Here is a 13365-nt window from a genome sequence, read left to right on the forward strand (position 1 = left end):
GATTGCGACGTAAACAAGAGCTGCGTGGTCTGCGTGTAGGGACACAGGGTTGTACATAGTTATACAGGGGCTCTGTATAACTACAGTTATTTAACTATATTATCGTATACCATCACGTAACTCTAGTAATACAGTTCATCGTGATCACAGTGCACCTGGACGACAATGCAATTGTATGCAGGAAGGCCAAATCAAACAAAATATATTTATCTTTAGGCTAACTTTTCCCCTCAGGCAATATCCAACTTCAACAACTAACCTAGGGTTATATAAACACAGTTTAATGAATTGAGATGCAAACATATGTCCTATATATATATATATATCGATAGTGTTTAAATGTGGTCGATAGGGTTTACATGTTTAAATGTGGTCGATAGGGTTTACATGTGGTCGATAGGGTTTACATGTGGTCCATAGTGTTTAAATGTGGTCCATAGTGTTTAAATGTGGGCGATAGTGTTTAAATGTGGGGGATAGTGTTTAAATTTGGTCGATAGGGTTTACGTGTGGTCCATAGTGTTTAAATGTGGGTGATAATGTTTAAATGTGGGCGATGGTGTTTACATGTGGTCGATATTGTTTAAATGTGATCGATAGTGTTTAAATATGGTCGATAGTGTTTAAATGTTCTTTTCCCTCACTCTCCACCTCATCCCTAACTCTCCACCTCAAGCTGGTGTGTAGTGAGCGTTCTGGCACCGATTGGCTGCCGTGCATCACCCAAGTGGGTGCTACATATTAGTGGTGGTTAGTGAGGTCCCCCCTTCACTTTAGGCGTCTTTGAGTGTTATTAATTCTTCTTCTTCTTCATGTTTAACCTCTGTTTTCCTTTTATTCCTAGTCTGTTTTACATAGTTTTGAAGGATGACTATATGCTCTGTAAGGTGACCTTGGGTGTCTTGAAAGGCGCCTCTAAATTAAATGTATTATTATTATTATTATTATTATAATTTCTTTCTGTTTTTCATATGTCCTATAATTTTTTATTCCACCTTATCCATAGAGTGACGTGTGTCGACGTGCATAGCAATAGACTTCTGGCCTTTTCTAGCATTTCGCTGTGCCTCGTAGCGTTTCCTTAGGGCTCCACCACGCTACGCTAGGCGGCGTGACGCAACGCTAGTAGTCGAGTAGAGGGGGCTGTAATCAGGAGAGGGGGGTTGAGCCCGCTGTGCCGCTGGCTGACGGGCCGGTCCCGAGATGAGGGCTGGGAACGCAATCAGTGAGGTGATGATTTTCTTTGGCGGGGTGCGGGGGTGAGACGTCAGCGCCACGCACAGCACTGAGGGGGGAGGGGGGGGGGGGGGCTGGCGTCACATGACCCGTGCTGCCTGTTCCAGTCATCAAGGTCCTCAGAACCAATGGGGGAGGCAAGACGAGTGCAAACCCTGGGTTGAGTATGACGTTCTTTTCCACGTATGTCGGATTATTTTTCGCCAAATTCCTTTTATTTCCCTCGTGAAGCGATATTGCGTTTTTAGGAAAAGTGTATTCATAGCTTGCTATTTGTGATGCACGCCTTTTTGTCTAGGCTGCTCTCACGCACGCCAAAGCACGTCCGGTGAATCATTGTTTTTCGAAAAGCGAAACACTTAGTATCACCCACGTTGTACTTGTGAAACAGTTTACTCAGAGGACGGTGACGGGCGGACGGGACGGTGTTCGTACCCGACAGCTGTACAACCGTCTCCTGCAGTTGGGAGTTCAAGCTTTCTAAAGGCCCTTTCTAAACCTCTTTGCTTTCCCCCGCCAAAAGCAAAACTGAACTAGTAAAGCCTGCAGTGGTTAGGCTGAACTAACCAATGAGGTTTTTTCATATTGTATGGGCTATTGTGGTGTTGATTATGAGGAAAAAAAAACCGGATAATAGTAATAATAGATAAAAGCTTAGTATAATTATCATGAAGGTGTAAGTTACAGCTGCAATGTTAAATGAAAAATGGTTATCTCATCTAACCTGCAGCCCCATTCCCACGACAGCCCTGGACTGAGGCCTTCAGCTCTTCAGCACTCTGGGTCTGGGAGGGTCGTACAGTTCCTTCCAGTGTAGTCGTGTAATTGACAGCCGGGCCGGCCTGTTCCCTCAAGGGTAGGGGGCGGCCTGAGACCCAGGTCAGGGCGTCTCTGAGGGAGCAGGACGTCACGAAGAAGATGAAATCCTGAAGGTTGTACTTATATTATCATTTGAGATTTGGTGTGAGCCTTCCTCAGAGAGAACAGTGTTTTACATGAGGTTAGGGAGATTTGTTTTGATATAATTGTAAAAGGAATTTGAGCTACTTATGTGAGACTAATCATTTCTGACGTTTAGTAAAGAGAAACCACTCAGTAGAGCTTGTGGACCGTGCCGATGTTATCATCCATCTTTTTCCTTTTGTTATTCAGCTTTCCTCTTGGAGAAATAAGTCTTTCTATCGGCTTTCTATAAGCTATCTTGCTTGTTCTGAGTCCCATAATAACCTTTATCATGTTTCGTTGATACATGAAGGTTAAATGAGACAAATCAAAATCCATTTCATGGTCATGTGACCATGCATTATATCCTGTTTTTACAGATCCTCACAACTCGTAGGTGCGTATTTATATATTGCCTGATGCAGGTTGTTCCAATAAATCAACTCAATCATATTTCCTGAAGGTTAAATGAGTGTGTGTTTGTGTGTGTATGTGTGTGTGTGTGTGTGTTTGTCTGCATGCATGTGTGTGTGTTTGTCTGAATGCATGTGTGTGTGTGTGTGGTTGTGTGTGTGTGTGTGTCTAAATGCGTGTGTGTGTGTGTGTCTAAATGCGTGTGTGTTTGTATGTATTTGTCGGAATGCATGTGGGTGTGTGTCGGTCTCTCTTACTGTGTGTGTGTGTGTGTGTGTGTGTGTGTGTGTGTGTGTGTGTGTGTGTGTGTGTGTGTGTGTGTGTGTGTGTGTGTGTGTGTGTGTGTGTGTGTGTGTGTGTGTGTGTGTGTGTGAGAGCGAGCTAGATAGAGCCAGAGAGATTGAGCTCCCTGACACTGCATATAGCTGTCATTCATGTCACTTTGGCAACGCGCATGAACATAATGTCCCCCCAGTCCGGGGGTCTGACCTCTGGGGGACGCTGACAGATGTGCCCTCCTTTATCCTATGAGGCCTTACCAGTGGTTGGGCTGCCAGGGGATTTGGAGGAGCAGGACCACTGAACATCTGGATGGATGTAAAGCCAACTACATCCACAAGTGACCTATATATACATATATTTTGTTTTATCCGAAATAGATTTTCAAATCCGGTGTGTTTGTTTTGTTCTAGATGTGAGCGTAGTCCTTTTCTCTCCTCTTCCCTTGTCTCTTCTTTCCTCTCCTCTTCCCTCTACTCTACTCTCCTCTCCTATATTCTCTTCATTGGTCCTTCTCCTTTTCCCAATTCACTCTGCTCTCTCCTCTCCTCCCCTTTCTCTCTCCTTGTGCAGCTCCTCCTCGCTGCTCCTCTCTCCTCCTCACCTCTCCTCTCCTCTCCCCTTCTTTCTAGCCCTCTCCTATTCTCTTTTACCTCTCTGCTCTGTTTCCTCTGTTGTTCGTTCCTCTGCGCTCCTCTCCCTCTCCCCTCCTCCCTCCTCTCCTCCCTCTCCTCTCCTCCCTCCTCTCTCCCCTCTCCTCTCCTCCCTCCTTTCTCCCCTCTCCTCTCCCCCCTCTCCTCTCCTCTCTCCTCTCCTCTCCTTCACACCTCTCATCTCCTCCCCTCTCCTCTCTCCTATTCCCCCCTCCCCCCCCTCTCCCCTCCTCTCCTCCCTCCTCTCTCCCCTCTCCTCTCCTCCCCTCTCTTCTCCTTCTCACCTCCCCTCTCCTCTCTCCTCTCTCCCCTCTCCTCTCCTCCTCTCTCATCTCCCCTCTCCTCCTCTCTCCTCCCCTCTCCTCTCCTCTCCTCTCTCCCCTCTCCTCTCCCCTCCCCTCCTCCTTTATTGTTTTGTTCTCTTGAATCCAATTCCCAGCCTGGCCACCGGACAGCTTCCTGACTGGTATGTTTGACAAATTGTAAAAGCTTCCCTTTCACACTGCAGTCCCACAACCCCCCCCCCCCACACACACACACACAAATATACAAACGCACGCACGCACACACACACACACACACACACACACGCACACACACACACACACACACACACACACACACACACACACACACACACACACACACACACACACACACACACACACACACACACACACACACACACACACACACACTAACTAAAAACGCGAGCAGGGGAACAATCACCAGCACATCGAAAGTGTAAAAGGATAGAGATACACCACAACATAAAAAAACGGCGGTCTCCGCGGACGTGCATGTGAGGGGATGTTTATCAGAGGCCGGTGGGACGGAGCGCTGGATTATAGATCATAATCTGGACCAGCTTCTACAACAACAGACCTGAGGGAGGCTCCGCCTCGCAACGCAGCGTTATATTACCTGCCCCACCTGTCAGGGGCTGTACCCAATACTAATCAGGGAGGGGGAGGGGGGAGAGGGGAGGTGGGGGGGGGGAGAGGGAGAGAGAGGTTGGGTGACGAGCGGTGGGGAATGACGAAGGTGGATGAGGTTCTTTTCCATTTCACTTGATAATTGTGTGTGTGTGTGTGTGTGTGTGTGTGTGTGTGTGTGTGTGTGTGTGTGTGTGTGTGTGTGTGTGTGTGTGTGTGTGTGTGTGTGTGTGTGTGTGTGTGTGTGTGTGTGTGTGTTGCCCAGGGCAGGTTGAGACTGCTGGGACAAGCTTGTTGACACATCAGCTTGGCTCTAATGGAATTTTCTGACTGGTGGGCTACCTGGGGAAACACAGACACACACACACACGCACACACGCAACGTTTCACACACACACACACACACACACACACACACACACACACACACACACACACACACACACACACACACGCACATACACATACACATACACATACACAAACCCACATACACAATCACACACAGACATACACACACACGGTAAACACCAACCTATCCCAACAAGCACACACACATGCACATATGACTCCCTCTCTCTTTCTCCATCTGCAGAAGAATGGCGAAAACTTTTCCTTGAAGAACAAATAATGTTTGTGTGTGAGAATGAGTCAAGTGGAACGCTTCATAATTGGCTGTAATGGGCTGACGAGGCTCTATTCAATGCTCATCCTGTCTGTCTCTCTCTGTCTCTCTGTTCCTCGTTAATCTCTCTTACTCCAGGGCTGTCTGTATTCAAATGTGCTTGGTCAACCTACTTGTGTGTGTGTGTGTGTGTGTGTGTGTGTGTGTGTGTGTGTGTGTGTGTGTGTGTGTGTGTGTGTGTGTGTGTGTGTGTGTGTGTGTGTTTGTCTGTGTGCATTGAGGTGTGTGTGTGAAAGGTTCACTTTCGTGTATATAGGCGTGTGTGTGTGTGTGTATTCAAGCTGAAAACAGGGCTATTATTATTGTATGCTCGCCAGACTCAATGTGCAGCATTGTAGCCACGAAAAACACACACACACACACACACACACACACACACACACACACACACACCTACACACACTTAATTAGCCAAATACACACTCACTTACTAGTACACTCTTATAATATGATACAAACAAGCAAACTGATACACAATTCATCCTTCAATGCTGGTGACTTTATCAGTTTACTATCATGTCACCGTCCTTACACACACACTCACACACACAGTGGAGTGTAGTGAGGTGTGTGATTGGGAGTTAGTGGTCACTATGATCTATCACCCCGGTCCTTTCTCCCCCTCCTTCACGCTCTCTCCTTCTGTCTCTCATCTCATTCCCTCCCTCTGTCCTTTCTATCTCAGTCTCTCCCTCTCCCACTCTCCCAATGCTGAATAGTGTAAAAAGTCCTGTATGTCCTATAAACCGATCAATTACAGATGTTTCCATACACTTCAAGATATTCTTCAAACACTGTATTAATAATGTGAAGGATATATGCAATCATTGTGAACCGACAGAAAAAGTGAAGTTCCATATTAGAAGCGTTTTGCTAGTGGTTAAAGTCTGGCCGGATGAGTCTGTCTACGGGGAGTTTACGGACCTTCTGTCATCACAGCAGGGGACAATTCTGGCTGCTGTGATCGCACATTGTTGTATTTTTTTGCTGTTAGTTAGCATCTGGTGTGTATTCAAAATCCTTGCATGCCCGTGTAATCCATGGGAAGTGTGTGTTCCTGATGTCGTGGTATGACTGGCAGGAAGTTAGGAAGTGCAGCTCGGTTTCCAGTTGGTTTTGTGTGCAGTGGGAGCACAGTCTGTATTCCCTTGGGAGCCAGGTCTGTCTGTGGCGTCCCTTCTCGTTGGCCAGGCTGTGTTTACTGGGTCTGTTCCTGGTAAGGGATTTTCTCTGTGTCGCGGTGGTCAGGTATTCTGCAACTTTGTATTCTCTCTTAAGGGACAAGGAGCATGCCAATTCAATCTATTTGGTGGACTCTGTCCATGTGCCAAATTGTTTTCCTTTTGTCTTCTTATAATTAGTTTTTGCCTAATGGGGTGGTTGTCATGAGTTGGAAAGGTACCCAGCTGGCTAAGGGGTCTCCTGTCTGGCTCTATCTCTCTGTGGGTGAGGGCCTTGGTGTGGAGTGTGTTGCTGTCACTTAAAGACACTTTAGGGTTGTTATAGAGCACACTCCTTTGGATTTTACGGACATCGTCTTAATTCTGTTTTTCTTTGGACTCTTAGGATCGATCTGCAGCATTCTGCATGTAGAGTTTCGGTTTGATGTTGGTCCTGTTTAACAATGTCTTGGTCAGCGAGTGAACCCCAGACCTCACAGCCGTAGAGCACAATGGAATCACTGCATCAAAGACTTGGAGCCAGATCTTAATCGGGATGTCTAGCTTGAGCTAGAAGTTTCCAGTGGTGTTCATGTTCATGCCAGGGTAGGTATAGTTGTTTGTTTGCTTGAGTCTAGAGAGCAGGATGTGTATTTGTGGAGTCTTTTTTTTTTTTTTATTTTTTTTTTTTTTAAACATCATTATTTTAGTTTCTCCAAGGCTCACTGTCAGGGACGGGGTTTGAGGGAAACTGTGCAGACCATCTGGGTTCTGCTGTAGGCCTTCTCTGGTTGGGGACAGGAGCACCAGGTCATCTGGGAACATCGATCATTTGATGTCGGTGTCTACCAGTGTTACGTCGACCGGGTGCTTCAGACTGGTCTGTTGTCCTTGCTAATTGGTCAATGTACATGTTGAACCGGGTCGGACTCAAGCAGCAACCCTGTGTCACGACCGGCTTTGTTGATTTTTATTTCCTGTCTTACCTGCACAGGTGTTGTTTGTGTGAATGGACTTTATGATGTCATAGGTTTTTCCCCAAACACCATTTTCTATGAATTGTAGGCCATCAAGTCAAACACAAGTCTGCAGAGCAGGAGAATAGGGCTTTTGTTGTGGTTGATTTGGTGGTCGATGAGGGTGCTTGGTCACCCAATAAACTGATAATTATCAGATAGTGCTCTTTATTCTGTTTTTTTCTTTCTGTTTTGTTTCTTTTTTGTTTCTTTATTCTTTATTCCCTCTCTCTCTCTCTCTCTCTCTCTCTCTCTCTCTCTCTCTCTCTCTCTCTCTCTCTCTCTCTCTCTCTCTCTCTCTCTCTCTCTCTCTCTCTCTCTCTCTCTCTCTCTCTCTCTCTCTCTCTGTTTCTCTGTCTATCTGTTCCTAGTTAATATCTTACTCCAGGTCTGTCCATATTCAAATAAGCTTAGCCATATGTATAATATGTCATATTGTCTCATGTATTAATGTATCAGTTTGGTTATTCTCGGTTTGGTTATTCTTGGGTCATCTCCCTCTCTCTCTCTCTCTCTCTCTTATTGACTTTTTTTTTTTTTACTTAATGAACAGTAATTGCCCTCTTGAGCGCTGTGTGGCTACTTTCTCTTCCATGGTTAATTTGCAGTATTTCTGTTATCTCTCTTATCTTTCTCTTTTTTTTTTTTAATTATATTTATTGTCTTGAGCGCTCCTCAAAAGTCTGTGAATCAGCCTGTGATTCAATGTGTGATTCAGTGTGTGGTTCAGCTTGTGATTCAGCCTGTGGTTCAGCCTGTGGTTCAGCCTGTGGTTCAGCCTGTGATTCAGCCTGTGATTCAGCCTGTGATTCAGCCTGTGGTTCAGCCTGTGGTTCAGCCTGTGATTCAGCCTGTGGTTCAGCCTGTGATTCAGCCTGTGATTCAGCCTGTGGTTCAGCCTGTGATTCAGCCTGTGATTCAGCCTGTGGTTCAGCCTGTGGTTCAGCCTGTGATTCAGCCTGTGGTTCAGCCTGTGATTCAGCCTGCTTCCTGACCTAGTCAATGCATTCCAGTCCCGTCACATCCACACTAAGTCGAGGACTCTCTGTCTCTCTCTCTCTCTCTCCGTTAGGCAGATGGGTGGCTGTGGTCTCTCGCCCCCTGGAGAGACTGATAACGGAGGTGTAGCTGTCGCTCGGAGCGGAGGCCAGGGGTAACTGGCGGCCGGTGGCGAGGTCATCTCATTGATCTGAGAGGTGGAGTGATGTAGTATGGATCACAGCTGGCAGTGCGGTCGACCTTAGCCTGTCTACCTCTCTCTTCTCCTGTGTATCTCTCTCTCGTTCTCTCTGTTCCTATTTCTCTCTACCACTCTGTATCTCTCTCTCGTTCTCTCTGTTCCTACCTCTCTCTACCACTCTGTATCTCTCTCTCGTTCTCTCTGTTCCTAGCTCTCTCTACCACTCTGTATCTCTCCCTCGTTCTCTCTGTTCCAAGCTCTCTCTACCACTCTGTATCTCTCTCTCGTTCTCTCTGTTCCTAGCTCTCTCTACCACTCTGTATCTCTCTCTCGTTCTCTCTGTTCCTACCTCTCTCTACCACTCTGTATCTCACTCATGTTCTCTCTGTTCCTAGCTCTCTCTCTCTCTCTCTCTCTCTCTCTCTCTCTCTCTCTCTCTCTCTCGTTCTCTCTGTTCCTAGCTCTCTCTCTCTCTCTCTCGTTCTCTCTGTTCCTAACCCTCTGCATCACTCACTTGTTCTCTTTGTTCCTACCCCTCTTTACCACTCTGTATCTCTCTCTCTCCTTCGCCCTTTTCCTTCCTCTCTACCACTCGGTATCTCTCTCTCTTTCGTTCTCTTTTTCTACCCCTCTCTACCACTCTGTATCTCTCTCTCATTATCTCTGTTGCTACCGCTCTCTTCCACTCTGTATCTTCCTTGTTCTCTCTGTTCTTACCTCTCCCTACCGAGGTGGAATAGAAGATGGAAGGATGATTGACAGGTGTTTGAAAGATTGAACAGGGATGATGAAAGATAAAGAGAAGTGTACCTTTAAACCAATCATATTCCCCCCATCGTTAATCTACTCTTTTTCTCCATCTCAGATTGACCTGATCAACCTCCCCCCACCCCCAGACACACACAAGCGCACCTTTTCACCTGACCTCTGACCTCTGATCTGCATCAGTAACGAGAGAAAAAAAGCAGGAAGTCCGAACCAGGATGGATCCACAGGTGAGTCCGAGCTGGTTCTGCGTACGTGAGTACCAATAGCACCCTTCAGTCAAAGTACATCCTGAAGATACAAAGGTTTTATATAATGAGAGCCAACGAGAGGGAGAGATTGCAGAGCAGGGGCAAAGGATGTCCATGTATGGTCATCACAACCCAGGTGAGGAGAGACAGGTGTGTCTGTCTAGGGTGCCATAGAGGATCATAGAACCACCGATTGGGGGGTCACACTGGGCAGAGAGGGTTGAACATATTGGCTGGTCAACTCATTTACAAAACAATCAGACCTATGCGATTACCCCAACAGATTAATGTTATTACCAAAGATTAGATTACATTGGTTCTTTATTAATCCCTGATGGCAAACACAGTTCTACCACAAGCACACATTATAAAACATACTATCCCTATGAAATGTCACGTAATAACACGATAAATAACAATGCAGACACAATGCTAACTCCTGACCATACAACTGAATAATTGAAGTATAATGACGGCATGGGTCGGCTTAGCTCAGGAGGTAGAGCAGTTGTCTTTTAACCGAAAGGCTGCTAGTTCAATCCTCAGCTCCTCCTAGCTGAGAGTTGATGTGTCCCTGAGCAAGACACTTAACCCTAACTGCTCCTGACAAGCTGGCCTTGCATGGTTGACTCTGCCGTCGGTGTGTCAATGTGTATATTAACCGATGTAAATCGTTTTGGATAAAAGCGTCTGCTAAATGCCCTAATTGTAATTGGTATGAATTGCAATACTTAAAGCAAGGTTAGCCAACTTGGAGACACCAGCCAGGATTAGCTAGACTTTGAAAGTACCCAATGCGAAGGTCTCAGGCCTGCCTCTAACCTTAAGAGGCATGTGTTTTTAGGGAGTGCCTTTCCAGTCTAAAGGCACTCCCCCAAAACTACTAGCGCGCGCTAGCTTAAGAAATAGACCTCGTCATGTGGATTGCTACGCTTAGCTATGGCCAGGTAGCTGGGTAGGCAGGTAGACACAGGGGTAAGTGTAATTCGGCCGATTTTTTTTATATTAGACCTGCTTTATACACATAGACATAAATGTCTACAATGCGAAGTATGCTTCTAAAATGAACTACCCTACCTTTAAGTCCTTATACTGACGCTCGGTTCGGATCTGACAAAGCCCTTCACTTCTGTACAAAATAAACCCTGCTTGAGTCCTCCTGCTCCAACCGGATCTCACCAGCCTCCCTCCTCCCCCAGGTGATCCTAGCAGCGCTGCCACCGCACCACCCGCCCGCCACTTTGGAGCTCAGGCGGACATTCTGGCTCAGACTCGGCTTCTCTGAACTCCTGTAAGCCCGAGAGTTACATGCGTGGAGATAGCCGTGATTCAAAGCGAACCGGGCGAGCGAAGCCCTTTGAAGCCTTCTGTGGCCGGAGGGGATTAATTCACCTTTTTCTGACGAAAAAGACGGGACTCAACGACACTCCGATCAGCCCACTCTCTCTCTCTCTCTCTCTCTCTCTCTCTCTCTCTCTCTCTCTCTCTCTCTCTCTCTCTCTCTCTCTCTCTCTCGCTCTAACTCTCTCTCTCTCTCTCTCTCTCCCTCTCCCTCTCTCTCTCTCTCTCTCTGTCTCTCTCTCTCTCTCTCTCTCTCTCTCTCTCTCTCTCTCTCTCTCTCTCTCTCTCTCTCTCTCTCTCTCTCTCCTCTCCTCTCTCTCCCTCTCTCCCTCTCTCTCTGTCTCTCTGTCTCTCTCTCTTTCTCTCTCTTCACCTTTATTTGAAGATTCAGCTTCCTCACCCCCACCTCCCTCCCTCCCTCCCTCCCTCCCCACCCATAATGGCCGCTCCACTTCCATCTCCTCACTCCTGCGTCGCCATCTGCTGGTGAGGAGGGCTCCCTGCGTCTCCCCGCTGACTTAACCCCCCCTCTGGGCCTGGCGGCTGCGGCAGCGGCGGCGGTTGTGGCGGTGGGGGGTCTCCCTCGGACGATGGGCGCCCCGGGAAGGGCCCTCCTGGGGGCGTTGGGCTCCGCCACCGCCTCCTCCACGCTGGAGGCGGCGGCGGCGGTGGAGCCCGGGTGGCTGGCCTGGCCCGCCAACGGCTCCTTCGACTTCAACCAGAGCGCGCTGCCCTGGGGCCTGGGCCTGGGGGCGGGGCTTGGGCTGGGGGGGGGCGGGGCGGCGGCCGCCATGGCGCCCGGCGGGCTGGACTCCAACATCTCGCAGCCCCGGCCGTCGGCGGCGGCGGGGGTGGTGGCCGGGGCGGGGGGGCTGGCGGTGCGCACGGTGATGGAGGAGAAGAACTGGCCGGCGCTGCTCATCCTGGTGATCATCGCGCTGACGGTGGGCGGGAACATCCTGGTCATCCTGGCTGTGTCGCTGGAGAAGAAGCTGCAGAACGCCACCAACTTCTTCCTGCGCTCGCTGGCCGTGGCCGACATGCTGGTGGGCATCCTGGTCATGCCCGTCTCCCTCATCAACATCCTCTACGGTGAGGACTCTAGCCCGACACGGGGGGATACGGTGGATGGATGGAGAGATGGTGGATGGATGAATGGGTGATGGATGATGGATGGAGGGAGGTTAGATGATGGATGGGAGGGAGGGAGGTTAGATGATGGATGGGAGGTTAGATGATGGGTGCTGGATGATGGATGGGAGGTTAGATGATGGATGGGAGGTTAGATGATGGATGGGTATTAGATGATGGATGGGTATTAGATGATGGATGGGAGGTTAGATTAAGGATGGGAGGTTAGATGATGGGTGCAGGATGATGGATGGGTCGTAGGTTAGAAGGACCCGAAGGCTAGATGAATGGAAGGTCGTATAAATGGAAGGATGGATGGTTAGAAGGCTCGAGGGACCCTATTCCACCTGCTTTACTGACTTTCTTCAGCATCCTGTCCATGAAAATCCCCCAAAAAACTTTAAATTAAAAGGAATATGTGCACTCACTACCGCACACACTCACACATACATACACACCCCAGCCCAGTGAAAACATGGCACCACCACAGCAGATGTAATTGCCGTGTAATTAGGCGCACAGCGTTTGGCCTCTTGTCCCGCGAGTGTATAATCACGGCGGGCCCGACGGCTTCTGAACGGCTCCCAACCCTGCTAATCAGACCCCGTTCACCAGATGCCCCAAAACGTCCGGCTTCGAGGCGAATGTAAAAGCCTCTCTGTGTGGCTGCGCTGACACGTGGCGGAGAAACACAGGGTAGGTGGTCGGGGTGTCGGATCCCCCCCAATGTTCTGTCGAGACTCCCTGAAGAGTGTTTCTGTTTAGATTCATGTCCACGGAGCGCACTGCATCGGGAGGAACGTGAGGCGTTTGAGCGGAGGCGGTGGAGTCGATGAGTGTTGCATAGGGGAGGAACGCTACGCTACGCTACGCCGCGGCCCCATTTCGTTTCACGGCTCCCTTAGCTTAGCCGTGGCGAGTCTCGCTACCCTGGCTCTGAGCGACAATTCATAAGGTGCTTAACTAAATGAGGATCATAGCTCGTGTCAGTCGCGGTTACGATAAGATACGCTCAGGTGAGAGCGGCAGTTAAACGAGCGTCCCCCGCAATCTCGGAAGTCGCAGGCGGGGGACTAGGGTTTTCCTTTTTGGTTGCCTAGCAACCACGTGTGATCCTCCCTCGCACTCATAACGATGAGGACTGTCAATTTCAGGAAATCTGTGTGTGTGTGTGTGTGTGTGTGTGTGTGTGTGTGTGTGTGTGTGTGTGTGTGTGTGTGTGTGTGTGTGTGTGTGTGTGTGTGTGTGTGTGTGTGTGTGTGTGTGGGTTAGTGTGTGTCAAGTCATTATTATAGTGAATGGTACGCGGTTTGAAAGCTTGATGAAAGCGTATAAATATATCAGACTGCGGAAATAGATGTGTCGGTGGGAGACATT

The 13365-nt window shown here is 48.5% G+C and overlaps 1 protein-coding gene and 1 long non-coding RNA gene across 2 annotated transcripts in view; both read left to right on the forward strand.

Moving 5' to 3' along the window:
* Positions 1 to 11014, forward strand: part of LOC130370023 (uncharacterized) — a 48354-nt gene extending 37340 nt beyond the window's left edge. Inside the window, exons 2-4 of the long non-coding RNA XR_008892946.1 lie at positions 8393 to 8516; positions 9366 to 9495; positions 10716 to 11014. This is a non-coding gene — a long non-coding RNA (uncharacterized LOC130370023). The remainder of the gene's footprint in view (positions 1 to 8392; positions 8517 to 9365; positions 9496 to 10715) is intronic.
* Positions 11015 to 11447: 433 nt separating this feature from the next.
* The window catches only part of htr2cl1 (5-hydroxytryptamine (serotonin) receptor 2C, G protein-coupled-like 1), an 18561-nt gene continuing 16643 nt past the window's right edge, over positions 11448 to 13365 (forward strand). The window contains exon 1 of the mRNA XM_056576064.1: positions 11448 to 11949. Coding sequence (XP_056432039.1) covers positions 11448 to 11949 — 502 coding nt within the window. The remainder of the gene's footprint in view (positions 11950 to 13365) is intronic.

Source organism: Gadus chalcogrammus, chromosome 17, assembly GCF_026213295.1.
Source record: "Gadus chalcogrammus isolate NIFS_2021 chromosome 17, NIFS_Gcha_1.0, whole genome shotgun sequence".
NCBI lineage: Eukaryota > Metazoa > Chordata > Actinopteri > Gadiformes > Gadidae > Gadus > Gadus chalcogrammus.